The 22188-nt window shown below is 44.8% G+C and overlaps 1 protein-coding gene across 3 annotated transcripts in view; it reads right to left on the reverse strand.

Annotated features, from left to right (window-relative positions):
• Positions 1 to 22188, reverse strand: part of IL1RAPL1 (interleukin 1 receptor accessory protein like 1) — a 1713530-nt gene that overhangs the window by 66417 nt on the left and 1624925 nt on the right. For all 3 annotated transcript variants that reach the window (XM_029603082.1, XM_029603084.1, XM_029603083.1), the window contains one exon: positions 20917 to 21062. In XM_029603082.1, the coding sequence (XP_029458942.1) occupies positions 20917 to 21062 (146 nt within the window). The remainder of the gene's footprint in view (positions 1 to 20916; positions 21063 to 22188) is intronic.

The following is a 22188-nucleotide window of genomic DNA, read 5'->3' on the forward strand; positions in this document are numbered from 1 at the left end:
GACGACAGCACTACATGGAGAGGTGGCTGACCAGGCTATATCATAGTATTTTCTTACTCAGAGGCCTTTGTACTGAATTGCATTTATCATCGGCGGCCGCTGATGCACATTAATTAGTTCACATTAATGGTTCATGTTAATAGCATGTAAATGAGTTTTGCATTAACTTATAAGCATTAAAGTTAGTTGTTAACATGGATGTCATTGTAAAAACTTAAGAACGCATCCTGGAGGTGTAGTTATGTTTTTAGCATTAATGGCTCTGCATTCATTTTGTGTGCTTTTATGTATGTTATTTTTCTGTATGCTAATAGGTAATGAGTTGTTTCACATAGTTTTACATTTCTTTACCTCAACAGCAAAGGTTTTTCCATTAATGTTTTTGCGAGCAAATTAATGTGTATTACGGGGATAATGTCATGGCCCCTACCCGCGGGTTCCCCTGCGTGCAGGCACTGCTCACCGTTTGTTGTCTTCACCCGCCAGCAAGGCCAACGTCGGGCCTTGCTGTGCGGCTGGAGCCGCGGACTTAAGTTTCCTCCTGCGGCCTGGAGGCCGCCCTGCCCGCTCTGTCTTCACCGCGGCCGGAGCCGCGGACTTTGCCGTTGTTCATCGCGGCATGGAGCTGCCGCCGCCGCCGCCGTCATCATCTTCCTCCAGGGCTGCAGGCCACACCCCCGGGCTGGAGTAGTGGCTGGAGCCACCCCTGGGTCTCCTGCAGCGGCTGGAGCCGCTGTCTTCGGCCTGCCTCCAGGCCAAGCCCTGCATCTGCATTGAAGACATCGGTGCAGGCTGCTGTGCACAGTCAGCTTCCTGCTTCCTCCCTTAGGCGCCGGTGTGCGCCTCTCTACAGGATTTAAAGGGCCAGACACAGGAAATGTGCTGGCCCCACCTAAGATTGGACTTCCTGCTCCAGCCCTATAATGGGCTGCTCTGTCACTTCAGTCTGGTCCTTGCATCGGAGTTACTTCACTCTGGAGGCTCCTGCCTGCCAGAGCTCCAACAGGTCTTCTTCGTGGAGCTACTCTTCGTTTCGTCTTCTTGTCATGTCAAGTCATGTTTGTGCCTGAGGTCCCCGTCCAGGTGTCTCGTCTTGATCTTCTGCTTCCTGATGTCCCAGGTTCCTTGATGTTCTGCCCTTCTTGGTGTTTGCTTCAGCACTCCTGAGCCTTCTGGTCCTGTCAGGCCGTGCTCTCTCGGATGACGTCTTTCCCGAGCGTGGAGTAGCCTACAGGTGGACTGGTGTCCTGTACTCCTGAGCCGTCATGTCCTGCCAGCCTTTGTGGAGCTCCGGATGACTTATGGCTCCGTCGTCAAAGTTCTGCCTTGGCTGGATTCTTTCCTGCGCTCGTCCCGTTCTCAGTGTGGTCCGTGACCAGCCTCCTCGGGGTGTGTAGGGCGCGCAGTGGGACAGGGTGGTCCGTGACCAGTCCTGTGGGTGGACTTTGTAGGGCGCCCTGAGAGACAGTGCCAATGTCCTTCCGCCCTGCTTCTCGTCTCGTCTGGACTTCGTCAAGTTCCTCGTCTTGTCTTGGATGCCATTGCATCAGTCTTGGTATCATGTCAACGTCTTGCTCCTGATGTCGTCGCATCGACCTTGGTCCTGGATGCCGTCGCATCGACCATTGGTCCATGATGTCTTTGCATCAGCCTTGGTGTCATGTCTTCGTCTCTGATGCCGTAGCATCGACCTTGGTGTTATGTCTTCGTGTCAAGGCCCATCTGCCCTCGACCTCAGGCCAGGCCTGCTGCTCCATGCCAATCCAAGCGGCAGGTCCGAAAGGGCTCGGAATGGTCAGAGGACCATTCACATTCCAACATCATCATGTTGTTGGCCTTGGGAGCTTGCAGGCCTGGCAGAGGGTAGCCCGTCTGCCATGCTGGAACACACCGTCAACCCTCGGTTCGGTCCTGGATCCGTCTGGGGTCGGGCTGAGGCCCAAGGGCACACTAAACACCCGTTATGTAACAGAATATCAGGCCTTTCGAGGCCCTCACACAACAGATCATTTTCTAAAGGCATGTAAAATTGGAAGTTACATGTGTAAGTAGCAGCATGCACATTCACAAATAATATTTTGCAAAGGCCTGAAGTATGCACTTACTAGCAGTGTCATTTGTAAATGTTAGAAAAAAGGGTCAGTGTAGGGATTTTATGAGGTGGCATTTGGTAGGGATGTGAATCGTTTTCCATATCGTCTTAACGATAGAAATCGTGTGGCAGGGCAAGAAAATCGTCTTAGGCACGATTTTTAAGTTAAAAAATCGTTAAAAATCGTTTTTTCCGATTAGTGCGCAATAACTGGGAGTTAGTGCGCACTAACTGAAAATGATACAATTTGACACTTTTCAGGTCAGTTAAGGTCAGTTTAGGAATGAATATGTATTCCTATTGGCTGCCCTCTTATTTATTCATGTTACCAAGTTTCCTACTGACGGTATATGGGGGATGGGAAATGGAAACAGTTGGTAGCTTGACAAAACAAGTAATGTGATCAGTCAATGTGACTAGAACTTGTGCCCTAACCCTGATACCAGGGGTATTGTGATCTTCCTGCACACAGTGCCCTATCCCTATTAATACCAGGAGTGTTGTGATCTTCCTGCACACAGTGCCCTATCCCTAATACCAGGGGTGTTGTGATCTTCCTGCACACAGTGCCCTATTCCTGATACTGGGGGTGTTGTGATCTTCCTGCACACAGTGCCTATTCCTGATACCGGGGGTGTTGTGATCTTCTTGCACACATCCCGATATCAGGGATAGGGCACTGCGTGCAGGAAGATCACAACACTCCTGGTATTAATAGGGATAGGGCACTGCATGCAGGAAGATCACAACACTCCTGGTATTAATAGGGATAGGGCACTGCATGCAGGAAGATCACAACACCCCTGGTATCAGGGATAGGGCACTGTGTGCAGGAAGATCACAATACCCCGGAGGAGTGAGGGTCAGGCAGCTCCCCCCTGTCTGTGAAGCCAGCCTCTCACTAGTAATGCAGGGAGGGAGCTGTCTCAGACTTCACCATCCTCCCCCCCCCCCCCTTACCCACACACCATTCACTAGCTGGGACATGGGGGAAGTCAGGAGTGAGGGTCAGGCAGCTCCCCCCTGTCTGCGAAGCCAGCCTCTCACTAGTAATGCAGGGAGGGAGCTGTCTCAGACTTCACCATCCTCCCCCCCCCCCTCACCCACACACCATTCACTAGCTGGGACATGGGGGAAGTCAGGAGTGAGGGTCAGGCAGCTCCCCCCTGTCTGTGAAGCCAGCCTCTCACTAGTAATGCAGGGAGGGAGCTGTCTCAGACTTCACCATCCTCCCCCCCCCCCCCCTCACCCACACACCATTCACTAGCTGGGACATGGGGGAAGTCAGGAGTGAGGGTCAGGCAGCCCCCCCCTGTCTGTGAAGCCAGCCTCTCACTAGTAATGCAGGGAGGGAGCTGTCTCAGACTTCACCATCCTCCCCCCCCCCCCCCCTCACCCACACACCATTCACTAGCTGGGACATGGGGGGAAGTCAGGAGTGAGGGTCAGGCAGCCCCCCCCTGTCTGTGAAGCCAGCCTCTCACTAGTAATGCAGGGAGGGAGCTGTCTCAGACTTCACCATCCTCCCCCCCCCCCTCACCCACACACCATTCACTAGCTGGGACATGGGGGAAGTCAGGAGTGAGGGTCAGGCAGCTCCCCCCTGTCTGTGAAGCCAGCCTCTCACTAGTAATGCAGGGAGGGAGCTGTCTCAGACTTCACCATCCTCCCCCCCCCCTCACCCACACACCATTCACTAGCTGGGACATGGGGGAAGTCAGGAGTGAGGGTCAGGCAGCTCCCCCCTGTCTGTGAAGCCAGCCTCTCACTAGTAATGCAGGGAGGGAGCTGTCTCAGACTTCACCATCCTCCCCCCCCCCTCACCCACACACCATTCACTAGCTGGGACATGGGGGAAGTCAGGAGTGAGGGTCAGGCAGCTCCCCCCTGTCTGTGAAGCCAGCCTCTCACTAGTAATGCAGGGAGGGAGCTGTCTCAGACTTCACCATCCTCCCCCCCCCTCACCCACACACCATTCACTAGCTGGGACATGGGGGAAGTCAGGAGTGAGGGTCAGGCAGCTCCCCCCTGTCTGTTAAGCCAGCCTCTCACTAGTAATGCAGGGAGGGAGCTGTCTCAGACTTCACCATCCTCCCCCCCCCCCCTCACCCACACACCATTCACTAGCTGGGACATGGGGGAAGTCAGGAGTGAGGGTCAGGCAGCTCCCCCCTGTCTGTGAAGCCAGCCTCTCACTAGTAATGCAGGGAGGGAGCTGTCTCAGACTTCACCATCCTCCCCCCCCCCCCCTCACCCACACACCATTCACTAGCTGGGACATGGGGGAAGTCAGGAGTGAGGGTCAGGCAGCTCCCCCCTGTCTGTGAAGCCAGCCTCTCACTAGTAATGCAGGGAGGGAGCTGTCTCAGACTTCACCATCCTCCCCCCCCCCCCTCACCCACACACCATTCACTAGCTGGGACATGGGGGAAGTCAGGAGTGAGGGTCAGGCAGCTCCCCCCTGTCTGTGAAGCCAGCCTCTCACTAGTAATGCAGGGAGGGAGCTGTCTCAGACTTCACCATCCTCCCCCCCCCCCCCCCTCACCCACACACCATTCACTAGCTGGGACATGGGGGAAGTCAGGAGTGAGGGTCAGGCAGCTCCCCCCTGTCTGCGAAGCCAGCCTCTCACTAGTAATGCAGGGAGGGAGCTGTCTCAGACTTCACCATCCTCCCCCCCCCCCTCACCCACACACCATTCACTAGCTGGGACATGGGGGAAGTCAGGAGTGAGGGTCAGGCAGCTCCCCCCTGTCTGTGAAGCCAGCCTCTCACTAGTAATGCAGGGAGGGAGCTGTCTCAGACTTCACCATCCTCCCCCCCCCCCTCACCCACACACCATTCACTAGCTGGGACATGGGGGAAGTCAGGAGTGAGGGTCAGGCAGCTCCCCCCTGTCTGTGAAGCCAGCCTCTCACTAGTAATGCAGGGAGGGAGCTGTCTCAGACTTCACCATCCTCCCCCCCCCCCCTCACCCACACACCATTCACTAGCTGGGACATGGGGGAAGTCAGGAGTGAGGGTCAGGCAGCTCCCCCCTGTCTGTGAAGCCAGCCTCTCACTAGTAATGCAGGGAGGGAGCTGTCTCAGACTGGTATCAGGGTTCGGGCACTGTGTGCAGGAAGATCACAACACTCCTGGTATTAATAGGGATAGGGCACTGTAAGAGATGACTGTAGTAGATTGAATAAAGATCTGATGTTTCTGCTCTCCTCACACCAAACAAAAACAACACACAAGCAGAGAAGCCCTTCTTACAAAGCTGAGCTAGTGAGTTAAGTAGGAGGAAAAGTAAACATACTGGTGCCAGTGTGGCTACTTAAAAAATACACTTACCAACAATCAATTACATATATTTGAACTGTGTACAGTTCCAGCCAGGACCACCTTTCTAAAATGCACAGTGATTGGCAAATTCAACATGCACTAGCATTTCAGGTGCCTGCTAACAAAAATAATAAACAAACAAGTTCTAGTCACGTGAGTGCTGATCATTACATTACTTTTTTTGTCAAGCTTCCAACTGTTTCCATTTCACATCCCCCCAACCATATTGGTAACATCAATAGATAAGAGCACAGCCAGCCAATAGGAATACATACATACATATTCATTCCTAAGTGACCTTTACTGACCTGGGAAGTGTGAACACTTTGTTTCATTTTCTGTTGGTGTTCGTTAGTTTCCAGTTCCATTTCCCATCCCCCCAACCATCACCTCAGTGGTAACCTTGGTAACATCAATAGATAAGAGGGCAGCCAGCCAATAGGAACACATATTCATTCCTAACTGACCTTCAGTGACCTGGAAAGTGTTTATTTGTATCATTTTCAGTTAGTGCGCACTAAATCGAGTTAGTGCGCACTAACGGGGAGTTAGTGCGCACTAACTCGAGTTAGTGCGCACTAACACGATTTAACGATTTTTAACGATAAATCGTTAGAATTTCTATTGTATCGTGTTCTATAACGATTTAAGACGATATAAACATTATCGGACGATAATTTTAATCGTTGAAAAACGATTCACATCCCTAATAGAAATGATGCCAATAGAGCTAGGAGTTTGATAGGTAATGCATTGCTGAAGGACCGGGAGCTGAGGAAGCAAGTGTGGCCAATTAGGGCATGGTTTATACAGAAATAAAAGTTCCTTGGAAAAACTGGAAAAGGGCTACAAAATGGAGCCTACAAGGAGTAGAAGTACGCTAGTGTGGAACAGGGAGAGCTACCACTTCAAGTGAGTCTAGTCCTGCAAAGAAACCTGGAGAGCCCACTGTTTGAGGGCTTTAAAATAACTTTAGGCTGTTGCATACAGTTTTATGCCATCTTCCATGACTTGTAGATCATGTGTATTGTTCAGTTTGGTGTAGGCAGAAACCCAGAAGCATGATGGTCAGATCTACATCCAATTTTTGTTGGACACTGTTGCTGCAGACCAAATCTCACATGAACAGCTCCATGTCCAGATGTCTTTGATGGCAGTTGGCCTTCACTTATTGCCTCTGTATTTCTATTGTACACAATTATCTAAAAGAGGGCCTCAATGAACACAATCACAATTGGATTCAGGTTTAGTAAATTAATGATTTGAGCTGCTTTCTTTGAGCATTTCTGCAAGCAATACATATTTAAAACATAAATGACACGTTTACAGTTTCATTATTTTATCAGAAGGAACTTAGGGCTGTTGATGACTGTTTCTTCTGTTTTACAAATCATCATATACTGATGTATATAAATACATTTTGAGCAAAAGCTGAGTCTGTAACTGGAAGCAAAAGCAGAAGGTTTCCATGGTGATAAAGAGAGGAGCAGCAGAGCTATAGCAGGGAAATTTGGCATTTTATCTGTCATCTATAATTTCTCAATTTGCTGGAAGACTTGTCAAAGTGAAAAGTTCATACAATACTTAGAACAGTTATCTTTTCCATCTGAGAGACACAATAGGGTCACTTCTGAAAAGAACAATTGGCATTTGGAAGAGTGAACATATAAACAAAAAATCATTGCTGTTGCTAAGCTCAGACACGTTCCAGCTTCCGGAGTATTCCTGCTTCCAGGGGTCAGAGAAGTGATAGGTAATGCAGCAGCTCCTTCCTCCTCATTGCAGAGGCGGTTGTGGAACGGAAGATGAAGGACACTGCCACTGGGTTAACACCTTCGGAGGCATGCATGGATGTTCCAGCAGTGAGGAGAGGAGTGTCAGGAGAAGGAAGGAGGGAAGAGCGGGGCCATGGAATGGGAGACGGCACGAGAAAAGCTGCATCTGAATAAGAATTTGGCTCCTATTGATAGTAAATCAGTGGTTCATTTTTATAATCAAACAAAAACCTCTCTCTCTTTTTCAGCTGCTAAGATGGCATTCAGAAATGGATTGCAGCAATTGGACAAAATAAATCACATGACTGAGCGATAACATTGCACTTACTAGGTACATAAGCAATTATTAACACAGATGGAACTAATAATAAATATAAATAAAACCAAATTAATTCATCTTGAGAGGAAACAATCCAAAATAGTTCAAACACCAATCACACTGAAAACCAATGTAAAAATAGAGACACGATACAGAATCTGGGGGTGATAGTAGACAGGGAACTTAATTTTAAACAACATATCATTAAAAGTAAGAGAGAGTTATGTAAAATTAATGCTCTAAAAGATCTGAAATCATTACTTCCATTCTCAAATTTTAGAACAATATTACGATCACTAATATTTACAAGTATGGACTACTGCAACTCTCTCCTACTTGGTCTCCCTAAATCAGATATTACAGAATACAGCAGCCAGAATATTAACAGGCACTAAAAGAAGAGAACACATCACCCCAATATTGGCCGATCTGCACTGGCTTCCAATTAAACATATAATTCAGTACAAAGTTCTTTGCACTATTCATAAAATACTATATGATGAAAATGTAGAATGGCTAAATACAACAATCAGAATTCATGCTCCACAAAGAAATTTGCGATCTGCAAATAAAGCCCTCTTACCAATACCTTCGTTGAAATCTGCACGGCTTACACAAGTAAGAAACAGAACGATATCACTAGCAGGCTCGACATTGTGGAATTTGATGCCACAGGAATTAAGAGTACTTACAGAGCATAAACGCTTTAAAACAGATCTCAAAACCTGGCTGTTTAACAGGCATTTGTCCCAGAGAACAAAGACACACAGAGCTGACCTATGAGTTTTATATTTTTACCTTAGTTACTTGTTTTTATTTTTTTTACTAGTTTTACTTTTTGTAAGTGTATTTTCTCTTAAAGATTTTTAGTTTATATTATGGGTATATAATATTTAGTACTTTTTATTATTGACCTAATTAAGGATTTTAGAGAATATTAATATGCGATGTTCTTAACGTTTTGATTATTGTGATAAGTGTATTATCATTATCATTATTTTGTAAAACCATATTTTAAATTCGATGTTGCTGGCACTTTATCACAATTTTTATTTCTTTTACACTGCTATTATATTATGTGGCTTTTTGTAAACCGTTGTGAAGGAATTGCTCTAAATGAGGGTATAGAAAATTCACTAAATAAAAAAATAAATGCATACTCAGGGTCATGATTGGGTCTGCTCTGATCCTGTTGAAGTCCCACCACTTTGAGATTGTTTTTACATCCCAGAACTCAAATTCTTCCTGATCTTGACTCTCATGTAAGGATTTAGTGTAAATCCTTACATGATTACTAAAATTGCTTATCTTGTTTGTATGCTTGAACTAGACTGCAATCTCCATGATGCACAGATTGTCTCTATTTTATGTATCTGTACAACTCTCCATACAGCATGTTAAGAAATTGCCATACTGGGTCAGACCAAGGGTCCATCAAGCCCAGTATCCTGTTTCCAACAGTGGCCAAACCAGACCACAAGAACCTGGCAAGCACTCAAACACTAAGAAGATCCCATGCTACTGATGCCAGTAGTAGCTGAGGCCATTCCCTGTCAACTTGATTAATAGCAGTTAATGGACTTCTCCGCCAAGAACTTATCCAAACCTTTTTTAAAACCAGCTGCACTAACTGCACTAACCACATACTCTGGCAAAAAATTCCAGAGCTTAATTGTGCGTAGAGTGAAAAAGAATTTTCTCTGATTAGTTTTAAATGTGCTACTTGCTAACTTCATGGAGTGCCCCCTAGTCCTTCTATCCAAAAGAGTAAATACCCGTTCTAGACCTCTCATGATCTTAAAGACTTCTCTCATATCCCCCCTCAACCATCTCTTCTCCAAGCTGAACAATCTAACCTCTTTAACCTTTCCTCATAGGGGAGCTGTTCCATCCCTTTTATCATTTTGGTCATCCTTCTCAGTACCTTCTCCAATGCAACTTTATTGTTTTGAGATGACCAGAACTGTACACACTACTCAAGGTGCGGTCTCACCATGGAGCTTTACAGAGGCATTATGAGAACATGAGAAGATGCCATACTGGGTCAGATCAAGGATCCATCAAGCCCAGCATCCTGTTTCCAATAGTGGCCAATCCAGGCCATAAGAACCTGGCAAGTACCCAAAAACTAAGTCTATTCCATGTTACTGTTGCTAGTAATAGCAATGGCTATTTTCAAAATCAACTTAATTAATAGCACGTAATAGACTTCTCCTCCAAGAACTTATCCAATCCTTTTTTAAACACAGTTATACTAACTGCACTAACCACATCCTCTGGCAACAAATTCCAGAGTTTAATTGTGCGTTGAGTGAAAAAAAACTTACTCGATTAGTTTTAAATGTGCCCCATGCCAAATACATGGAGTGTCCCCTAGTCATTCTATTATCTGAAAGAGTAAATAACCAATTCACCCATTCTAGACCTCTCATGATTTTAAACACCTCTATCATATCCCCCCTCAGCCGTCTCTTCTCCAAGCTGAAAAGTCCTAACCTCTTTAGTCTTTCTTCATAGCGGAGCTGTTCCATTCCCCTTATCATTTTGGTTGCCCTTCTCTGCACCTTCTCCATCGCAATTATATTTTTTTTGAGATGCGGCGACCAGAATTGTACACAGTATTCAAGGTGCAGTCTCACCATGGAGCAATACAGAGGCATTATGACCTTTTCCGTTTTATTCACCATTCCCTTTCTAATAATTCCCAACATTCTGTTTGCTTTTTTGACTGCCGCAGCACACTGAACTGACAATTTCAATGTGTTATCCACTATGACGCCTAGATCTCTTTCTTGGGTGGTAGCACCTAATATGGAACCTAACATTGTGTAACTATAGCATGGGTTATTTTTCCCTATATGCATCACCTTGTACTTGTCCACATTAAATTTCATCTGCCATTTTGCTGACCAATTTTCCAGTCTCACAAGGTTTTCCTGCAATTTATCACAATCTGCTTGTGATTTAACTACTCTGAACAATTTTGTATCATCTGCAAATTTGATTACCTCACTCGTCGTATTTCTTTCCAGATCATTTATAAATATATTGAAAAGTAAGGGTCCCAATACAGATCCATGAGGCACTCCACTGCCCACTCCATTCCACTAAAAAAATTGTCCATTTAATCCTACTCTCTGTTTCCTGTCTTTTAGCCAGTTTGTAAACCACTAAAGGACATTGCCACCTATCCCATGACTTTTTACTTTTCCTAGAAGCCTCTCATGAGGAACTTTGTCAAATGCCTTCTGAAAATCCAGGTACACTACATCTACCAGTTTACCTTTATCCACAAGTTTATTAACTCCTTCCAAAAAGTGAAGCAGATTTGTGAGGCAAGACTTGCCTTGGGTAAAGCCATGCTGATTTTGTTCCATTAAACCATGTCTTTCTGTATGTTCTGTGATTTTGATGTTTAGAATACTTTCCACTAGTTTTCCTGGCACTGAAGTCAGGCTAACCAGTCTGTAGTTTCCCGGATCACCCCTGGAGCCCTTTTTAAATATTGGGGTTACATTAGCTATCCTCCAGTCTTCAGGTAAAATGGGTGATTTTAATGATAGGTTACAAATTTTTACTAATAGGTCTGAAATATTTTTTAATTTCTTCAGAACTCTAGGGTGTATACCAACCGGTCCAGGTGATTTACTACTCTTCAGTTTGTCAATCAGACCCACCACATTTTCTAGGTTCACCGTGATTTAGTTCAGTCCATCTGAATCATTAGCCATGAAAACCTTCTCCATTACGGGTACTTCCCCAACATCCTCTTCAGTAAACACCGAAGCAAAGAAATCATTTAATCTTTCCGCGATGGCATTATCTTCTCTAAGTGCCCCTTTAACCCCTCAATAATCTAAAGGTCCAACTGAGTCCCTCCCAGGCTTTCTGCTTCGGATAGATTTAAAAACATTTTTACTGTGAGTTTTTGCCTCTATAGCCAACTTCTTTTCAAATTCTCTCTTAGCCTGTCTTATCAATGTCTTACATTTAACTTGCCAATGCTTGCCATCAAGCCCAGCATCCTGTTTCCAACAGTGGCCAAGGCAGGCTACAAGTACCTTTCAAGTACCCAAACACTAAGTAGATCCCATGCTACTGATGCCAGTAATAGCAGTGGCTATTCCCTAAGTCAACTTGATTAATGGCAGAAAATGGACTTCTCCAAGAACTTATCCAAACTTTTTTTATACCCTCATCTGAGGAATGGATCTGAAGATATCACCTCAGGAAACTTGACTGAGAGAGGGATCATAAGGTATCACCTCAGGAGAGTGGGGCAATAAATTTCTTTTCTCCTTCTACAAAAAAACTTTTTTAACACCATCCCCAGTAGGGAGATGCATGTCCACCATCTGCTGGAGATGGAAAATACCAGCGGGCTAATGTCAGTACAGGGCTATATATACCATAACGTCAGCTTTGCTCCATCTTCATCTGCTGGTCAAGGTGGATCCACTAGTGTGGATCCACCAATCTGAATGCTAAGAAATACTCAATTCCCTCATATTATGTAGACTGAAATTGGTTCAATCCTCCTTCAACTCATAATTTATTTCTATTACCTCTTCCCACTGAAGGAGGTTAGAAAATATACAGTCACAGTATTTAATTAGAACTCAGACTCAGATTTCATACTCTACCAGAAATCCTCTTTGCATACTTTTAACTCCTTTTGCAGCACCTGAAAGGTACTTTATTCTCCCTTGTATTTTCGTGATTTCTTTCCACTACTTAGGCAGTGTCTGGTGGGCACTTCTTACTTACCCCATATGTAAAACTTCCCTCAATAGCAACAAAGTTCTTGTTACCTTTATGTTGCATCTTCGTTGTTTTTCCAGATAGATTCACTTTACTGGGATCCCTTTCTTTAGATGCAATTTGTAACACTTCTGTATCTTTATGGATGAAAGACTTCCTTTTCCAAAGGTTTGGTATACTGACTCCTAAGTACTATGGGTTATCAGCTCCAAGTAGAAAAATATTAGTTGAATCCAAAGGGGAAAAATTAAGCAAGAAGCTGGAAGTTCTTCCTCAACAGCAGGTCTGTGTATGCCTGTTAGGGGACGTAGCACAATCAGGTTTTCCTTAGCTCACATCCAGCCTGGAAAACAGGGACACCCAATCCACTGCAACCAGGGGAATGGACTCTCATGGGGAAATCTCAAAAACTGGCGTAAAAGAGTCCAAACAATTTCTAAAAGTAGGAAGATGAGTCAGTGAAAGGCCAACCCCTAAATGGGAACCTTCTTACTCCTTTCCATTAATTAGAAGAAAATATCAGAAGACAGGAGACTGAGAGTTCCTACTCCAACAAAATCCAAACTAAAATCCATGAGGATAGCAGGTACTTTGTGATAAGCAACTAGCAAACACGATTTGTATTTTCCCACATAGGGAAGCAAAACCCCAAACTCTCTCACTTACTTCCTCGTAGAACTTCCCCAGCTTAATGGTATACTCCTTTGGTAAGGGTAAACCAAAGGTCCCTTACAGACAGAATGAAAAGTTTGTCTATTTGTGGATGGTAAGTCACTAGCTAGCTGGATAAAAGGTGGGCAGGCAATGCGTGAATCGGGGCGGTACTACTTAGCTGAATAAGTTAGCTAGCTAAGTAGCGATATTCAGCCTTAATAGCAGGTCCAAATTTACAGGGTCATTTATCAAATCACGTTATGGCATTTTCGCATGCATTAAGCGCCTTTAACACATGCAAAAATCCCTTAACTAATGCGAAAATGCCTTTAATGCATGTGATAGCACCATAACGTATGGTGCGATGCAAATCAGAAAAAGAGGAGGAGCTAGGGGTGGGAGTGGGCTGGGTTAACCATTTTGCGAAGCCTATCGCATGGCTTTAACGCCAATTTTAGCTACTCCTTTTTTAGTAGCATTAAGCCGTGCGATAGCTTGTGTTAGGGCACATTGCGATGCTTTTGCCCATGCCCATGTTTTGAAGCTCCTGGAGAGCCAGCCTAGCTATGAGAGAGAGAGAGAGAGAGAGAGAGAGAGAGAAAAAGAGAGTGAGAGAACCTAACCATAATGCACTCACACTAGATAGATATTTATATCTCTATGGGAAGCCCACCTAGTAACTTGTGGTGAGGTTTAGGTATTAGTGTAGGGGTTAGGGGCCACTTTGTCATTCAAAGTGAGACGTACGAACAGCACAGTGCTCTCGTGAAGATTTGATGACCTTCGGAGTGAGGAAACTCACCCAAAGATGAGATTTGTGCAATGTTCTCGCAACCTAGCTTGATGTTACCCAGGTAGAGAGTCCATCAAGCTAGGTTGAGAAGACATGCACAAATCTCACCTTTGGGTGAGTTTCCTCACTCCGAAGGTCATCAAATCTTCACAAGAGAGCACTGTGCTGTTTGTATGTCTCACTTTGACTGTCAAAGTGGCCCCTAACCCCTACACTAATACCTAAACCTCACCACGAGTTACTAGGTGGGCTTCCCATTGTTGCAACCGTCCCTTTCCGACAGCTTCACTTCGCCTACCTCTCTTTGATTGCTCCTCCTCATGCTGTGGATGGATGCCTGGCTGCTGCGGCGTCTGCCTGCCGTCCTCTCCGGCGCCCCTGGACCGGCTTGGGCGCTGCCTCCCGCCATGCTCCGCTTGTACCATAGGGTGCATGCGCCACACAGCCCTTCTTCTTATTTCCTACTTGGTGCGAACCTCCGGGGCATCCCCCCCGTGATGACGCCCGGATATTTAAAGCCTACAATGTTTGCTAGCCTTTGAGTTAGCAAGGGTAATCCTTCGGGAATCCTACGGATGGGATTCGCTCTCCATACCCAGCTACTCTGCCTCTCCAATCTCTATTGGAGTCTCTAACGCTAACAGGGTACCCGCTCCTCGGGGGCCTCACTTGCTTCCAGGTTGCTATCAGGAAACTAGTACTCGCTTCTCGAGGGCCCATGTTCCCTGACTCGCTGCCTACTCCTACCTTCTCTTCTGCGTGGAAGGATTCGCTAATCTTCAACATCAGTGAGTACTACCATCTTCACCTCAGAGCTCCTCGAGGGCCTGCCTCCATTCCAGCTCCAGTGCCATATCCATGGAACAGCTGCATGAGTACATCATCTGCAAGCCTCCCAGCTCTCAGGGTTCAGATACTCGCTCCTCGAGGGTCTGCTCTCCCTACCCTGGGGATCTCCATACTGGGGTCTTGTATATTCTCCACTGTACTCATTCTCTCAGTTCTTTCCACTACAGCACCGCTACCGGAGGAGTTGCTGCCCCAGTGCCTGAGGGATACCAGCCCTGCCGGGCTATTCCAGCTACTCACTACTGCCACCTCTGGTGGCTTCCTTACACAGTCTAATAAAAGATCAAACTCTGAGTTTGTGTGTCCTGAGCTAAGCCTGACCTGTGGCCCCTCACGGGACTTCCCCCCATGGGTGTGGTCAGCTGCCACAGTGTCCAAGGGTCCACCCAAACCTCACAGTTTACAACACCCATAGAGATATAAACACTTATCTAGTGAGAGGGCATTATGGCTAGGCTCTCTCTCTCTCTCTCCCCCACAGTGGTTGTATATAGGAAATACTACAATTCTGGCACTTATCTCAAAGTGCGAAAAAGTTATCACATTATGCGGTAACTTAGTGCTTCACATAGGTATTAGCGCAAATTGCAATAAACTGTCTATTACCATAAAAGATGCCCCTTTTTCTATCGCATGCGATATTTAGTACATTTTGATAAATCCAGGTCTTATCCATCTAAGTAGCTCTTTTAATGAGGATATTCAGCTGCATAGCCATACGGCTGAATATTATTTATTCCATCTAAGTTAGCCAGATATAGCTATCTGGCTAACTTAGATACACAGCTTGCCTTTCAATATTGACTCCTATATTGTCTAGATTTCTGACTGCTTGTCTTCTCTTGTTTGTACCTCTTGAAATCCCCAAATTGATTTTGGGCTTGTATTGATCATGAAGTACTCCAGGTCTATCTTCTGGAAGTCTAGCCACTTTAGAATCTCTGTGAACCATGGCATTTTCTCTACCAATATCAGATTCTCCTTGAATGAAAGTTTTATTAAATTTGTTTTACAAATAGAGTCCACTAACCAATTCCTCAGCCACAGAAATCTCCTAGTTGCCACTGTAGAAACCATTCTCCCTGTGGATGCACCCACTAAGTCAAAGGTTGCATCAGCCTAGAACTTTCCCCAGGTTCTATCTGAGACACTTCCTCCAGGAATGAATCAGTACTTTCTAAGTTATTCTCTTAAAGGCACTGTAATAAATGCAAAGTAGATCTTCTACAACAGCGGTTCTCAACCAGTGTGTCGCCAAGCACCGCTGCTGTGTCACGTGTTCCCGGCCTCTCCCGCTGCTCTTTCTTCCCTGCTGCCATTGCCGCCGGGCTATCAACACGTTCAAGCCCAGTGGGAACGGCAGCAGTGCTAAAAAAAAGCTGTGGCACTTGTGGCTGGGCCTTTTCTTCTTCCCGCGCCTGCCCCCCCCCCCTCCCCCGTGACCCGGAACAGGAAGATTATAAAATTCTCACAAAAAATAAAATTCTAGCAAAATAAAACTCAGACCCACTTTTCAATCCCTAATCTACTTCTCTCCAGTTCCTCATCTCTTTCCAGCTTCCATCCACCTCTTTTAATCTGTCACACCATCCCAGCCTCCATCTTTCCTCCTGAACTTCCTCTCATCCACCTCCAGTATTCAGCTATCCTCCCCACCCTCTCTAGGATCTCCTTCTATCCCACATGCCTTATAGTCCCCCAGTCATTCCCTGTCCCGTTTTCCTCTTATGCTTCCAGGCTCAAGTCCTTCCTTATTCCCTTGCCACCGCATCCACTTATTTCTTTAAGCATCTCTCACGCCTCTTCTAGCTTTCCTTCTCACCTCCCCTAACTCTTCCTTCTTAATACTGCTCCTCCTGTCTACAATTTCTTTCTCCAAATTCCCCCTTTCATTTCCTCCTTCTTCAGCCTGGTTGTAGGATAGCCATATAGCTTCATGTGTGCAGAAATAGGCTAAGTCAATCCTGATTTTGCATGCTGGGACTTGTAGTTCCTCTTTCTTAAGAAATTAGATCTACAAATCCCTGCATCAATGGATGGAAAACAAGGACTAACTCAGCCTCTCCCTACCGAAATGGAGCTATGTGGTATCCTTATCCCTGTGCAGCATGCATCACTCTTCCTTATCTCTGTCATTTCTTCCTTAATATCCCTCTTTCTCCTGTCCCCAGCTTCCCTCTCTCACCTTCCCGGTTTCACCTCTGTGCAGTTCACTTCTCTTCCCTCCCAGCGACAGCCTGCTTTGACTTAGCAAGGAAGTGCTCCACTGTAGAGAGGAGGACGACGGACCCATGGGGACATTGCACTTGTCCCCTAGCAGCATTCCTGCGGCCTCCACAAGAAGAGGCGCTGCTGCTCCTTGTGACCTTGTGGCAATGGAGGGTGAAGTGACCTACCTAGGCACAAACCTAGATTGTGAGCTCCCCCATTTGTGAGACCCCTGAAGACAGGGAAATACCTACAGTAGCTTAACGTAATCTGCTTTGAAATACCTGAAAGGCAGAATATAAATCTAATCAATCGATAATACACTGCTCTATGGGTTCTAAGCACCTGCAGATATATTTATATATATTTAAGGGACAATTTTCACTAGCCCATGGAGTTGCAAGGTACAAATACACCAGCCCATGCAGACCTTGCACCAGAGCTCCTTTTCAATGGGAACCTCAGAGGTTAATCCCTCTGATAATTACTAAAAGCTGCATGTGCAAGTTCGCACCTGCTATTTCAGTTGACCTGAGCACACCCCCTGGAATGGATCTTTTTAATCTGGCTAAGTACATGTGTGCTATGGAAGTCCATGCATACTTTCAGATGCTATGTGGGTGACAATGTTTGAAAGAAGCTACTGAAATTATCACATTGGCAGTATTAAACATTAATAGCAGACAAGAAAACAAGCTGAGTTAAAATACCTGATTTGTCAAAAGTTATATTATCAACACAAATATACTAAAATTTGGTGTATCCCTCAGCTTGGCCTAAGTATGTGACTGGATGAACACTGATCTCGATATTTACATTTTTGAGATAATTAAATTTCTACTATAATCTGAGGGTGGCTACTATAATTATCAGTGGTCTTATTCAAAAGTATAGGGAGATAGACAAAGATATAAACATGTTCACCCTGGAGGAAAGGCGACATAGGGGAAGATATGATAGAGGCATTCAACCTATCTTTCAATGGAAAAGAGGTTCTAAAATGAGGGATCATGAGATGAATGTGAAAGGAGATAGACTCAGGAGTAATCTAAGAAAATATTTCTTCATCATCATTTATTTATATCATGCCTTTCCAGTCAGGGTGTTCAAGGTATGCTACAGGCAAATCATGGTTAAAATAAAAGATAGCAGTAGGTTACATGGTTATAGTTTCCACTATAGTTACAGGATTAGTATGTAAATATAATATGCTGGAGATAGCAGGATGTTGAATAGTTAAGGAGATTACTAAGGTTAACTAGCTGGGAGTCTGCTGGAAGACTAGGTCATCAGAAGAACCAATTTTGGAAATGATTTTGATGGGGACACAACAGTTAAATGCCTTTCGGGACCCTCAGCCAGTAGAAATATCAACCAGATAGTCAATGCAATTAAGGAAGTAGAGACTCCAGCATCATCATCCATTTGGGGATTAATGACTTTACTAGACATGGTATCCTTGAAGTACAGAAAGCTAGAAAATTTGAAAGTGGACAAGGTACATCCCAGGATACCGAGGAAGCTCTGATATGGGCTGGCTGATCCATTGAAAGACCTGTTCAATAGATTCATGGAAATGTGAGTTGTTCTGCGAGATTGGAGAAGAGCAATGTTAGTCCCACTTCACAAGAATGGGAGTAGAGAGGAGACTGGAAACTACAGGCCAGTTAGCCTTATGTCAATGGTCGGAAAATTAATGGGGATTCTACTGAAGGAAAGGACAGTGAACTATCTAAAATCTGGTGGGTTGCTGGATTCAAGGCAGCATGGATTTACCTGGGGAAGGTCCTGTTAGACAAATATGATTAATTTTTTTGATTGGGTGACTAGAGAATTATATCAGGGAAGAACACTTTATGTGATTTACTTGGATCTTAATCAAGCTTTTGATACGGTTCTACATAGGAGACTCGTGAACAAAATGAGAAGCTTGGGAGTGTATGCCAAGGTAGTGGCATGGATTGCAAACTGGTTGACTGACAGGAGACAGTATGTAATGGGAAATGGAACCTACTCTGAAGAGAGAACTGTGTTACGTGGAGTTGCACAGAGATCAGTTTTGGGACTGGTTCTGTTTAATATCTTTGTGAGCGACATTGCGGAAGGGATAGAAGATAAAGTTTGTTTATTTGTGGATGATATTAAGATCTGCAACAGAATGGACACACTTGAAAGAGTAAAGAAAATGAAAAGTGATTTAAGAAAGCTTGGAGACTGGTCGAGGAAGTGCCAGCTGGGATTCAATGCTAGAAAGTGCAGAGTCATGCATCTAGGGTCTGGTAATCCACAAGAGCTGTATGTGATGGGCTGTGAAAGACTATTATGCATGAACTGGGAGAGGGACCTTGGGGTGATAGTGTCTGGTGATCTGAAGGCAGAGAACCAATGTGACAAGGTGATAGATAAAGCTAGAAGAATGAGGGGCTACATAGAGAGAGGAATAACCAGTAAGAAAAAGGGAGGTGTTGATGTCCTTGTATAGGTCTTCACCTGAAGTACTGCATTCAGTACTGGAGCTCATATCTCAAAAAGAATAGTGACAGGATGGAGGTGGTCCAAAGATGAGTGACCAAAATGACATGGAATCTGTATCGGAAGACTTATGAGGAGAGGCTGAAGGATCTGCATATGTACATTCTGTAAGAGAGGAGGTACATGGGAGGGATGATACAGATCTTCAGATACCTGAAAGGTTTTAATGATGCACGAACCTCGAACCTTTTCTGTTGGAAAAGAAACAGTAGAACTAGGGGTCACAAAATGAAACTCCAAGGGGGGGGGGAAGGGATGACTCAGGAAACATTTTTTGGGATGTCAGGAAACATTTTTTCATTGAAAGGGTGGCATATGCCTGGAATACTCTTCTGGAGGAGGTGGTGAACACAAAAACAGTCAACAGTCAAATAATTCAAAGAAGCATGGTATAAACACTGTTGATCCTTAAAGGCTGAAGGATGGAAATGAAGAAAAGGCTGCATGAGGGTAACCTGCTCAGTGGTGGTTACTACCCTTAGCAATATGCATGGGGATGCCTACCCTAACCAATAAGTCTCGATGCTTTTGATGCAACTGCTTTCCACTTTGAGTTCGTTCTCTGCTTTGATGGTGTGGGGGGAAAAATGGAATTGGATTCAGAGGACAACCAACACGGGCCCCGGCTTTTACGATCTGGGGTACTGATACACAGACATAAAAGGAAAAAGGTCAGGACTGCTTCTATGGCCAAATTCAAAGGCAAAGCTCGTCAAGCAGCATTGTCTGAGTTTTCAAGAAGGCGTCTCACTCAGTAAAAATGTTGCTTTGTTAATATATATGGCTTGGGGTAAACTGCTCAGAGTGGCAGTTACAAGCCTGAACAAAAACATGGGGGCAACCTCCATGGAGCAGCAGTTGCTACCATAGGAAACTTGCTGGGCAAACTAGATGGACCATTGGTCTTTTTCTGCCATTAATACTATGTTACTATAAGAGTTACTTAGGTTAAAAAAGTAGATTATATCAAATAAGAAGTGAAGGGGTTATCAAAGGCCTATAGATGCATACATAAAGTAATTAGGAGCTATATACAGAGGTTTAAGTACTTAAAGTCCTATCCTCTATCAGTGGAACACACAGCATTCTTAGGGGTTATGTGCAGGACATACATCTTTAAATTCAGCAGACACTTGGTGGGCAGGGTTAAGGTTGTGCCGAGTTTTTGGTGGTGTTTGTTTTTATTGATTGATGGAAAAAGGGTACGGGATGCATGGAACAGCCTTCCAGTGGAGGTGATGGAGGCAAGGATTGCATCTGATTTCAAGAAAGTATAGGATAAGCACAGAGGATCTCTCAGGGAGTGGGAGGGATTGTAGAGCTTGGCAGTTGGTGTGGATGGGCAGAGATTGGCCGTATGGTCTTTTCCTGCCATCACGTTTCCAAGTTTCTAAATTGGTGATGCTAAAAAGTATACAGTACAATAGAAATATGACTTCAGATACAAACTCATTCAGCAGTAGTATCTTACATAAGTAGAATATTTCCAGATGTTTAGAAGATATAGCAACACAATATTTCAAATACTCTTTGTCAGAGCTTTGAGGCCTACAGAACAGTCAAAGGTACAGAACAGAAGCAGATGGTGGACTAAACTTGCACTTACCCCTTTTGTGTAGAAGAATGCTGGCAAGTCTGCGTCCACTTCCATTTTCAACATAACAAGAATAGTTTCCTAGGTCACCATCTTCCACAGCATCCACAATCAATGAAATGGAAACCTCCTGTTCCCCAAGGTGCTCCTTGAGAAGCCTTAGGAAAAAACAGAGCAGCCAGAACTCTGTTATTGCACCAAATCACACAGCAAGTTAATCTTGGCAATAATATCAATCTCAACTCGCTGGCTGCAAAATTACTGTAAGTAAATTATATTGCACATTATTCCGGTCACCTAAGCACATTCCTTAGATATACAGCCTGTACCCCTTACCTAGTCTAGACAGGATGTTATTTTATTTCAGTTGTATCCAGGATCCTGCTGAAAGGAAAGACAAACAGCTTACACCAGCAAGCAGAGTGCTAACTTGCTGACGTGAGGCTCAGTTTACTGGCTCTGAACTAATCAGGAGATGAATGCTTCCTAAACCAATCATGGAAGGTGAAAGGAAGAGAATGCACAGAGAGCTGCAGATGGAGAGAAGAGAGCAGGATATTCTATGCTAAGTAACCAGGAGCTCGCTGGCCTGATGCCTCCCACCCCATCTTGTGAGCTTCACTGGTGTTTGCAGACATCACTGTTTCCAGGATTTTGGCAGAAGAGGGAGCCGAGAGCCAGTGTACCTTGAGGAGAGCTGGAGGTTTTGGCTTGTCTGAGTTGGGCTTGCAACTAATTCTGGGGTTGATGTAATATGCTGAGTGTTACGACTGTGTTTTGAAATTCAGCACTCAGTTTCTAAACACACAACAAGCTATTATTTGTTAACTCTCGATGTAAGTGAATGATTTCCTAATGCATTAGAAGTAAAACAATACACACAGACCAGAAAATGTATGCAAAGAAAACGTTTATCACAAAGAAAAACATGATTTTTGTGCACAAAAAATATATTCTGTGCATAGTTAGTAACATAACTGTGTTTTGTGCACTTACGTTGTTAGGAGTGGAACTTTGAAACTGTGTGGACCTTTGGGGACCAATAAAGCACCCATCTGATTGCCTCCTGCTCCTAAGGCCCCCAAATAGAAGACAAATTCATCACCTCTCATAGATCAATCAATTGGTGCAGCCTCTGCAACATCTGTGTCTGGGACCAGTTCATCTGGTCCCAGACACACTTCACTAAGCACCCCCCCCCCCCAACCACCACCACTACCATCAATTGCCTTTATGGGCAATGTTGGGTCTTCCTCTATGGCCTACTAGTTTTTGGGACAAATG

The sequence above is a fragment of the Rhinatrema bivittatum genome, chromosome 5 (genome assembly GCF_901001135.1).
Source record: "Rhinatrema bivittatum chromosome 5, aRhiBiv1.1, whole genome shotgun sequence".
Classification (NCBI taxonomy): Eukaryota; Metazoa; Chordata; class Amphibia; order Gymnophiona; family Rhinatrematidae; genus Rhinatrema; species Rhinatrema bivittatum.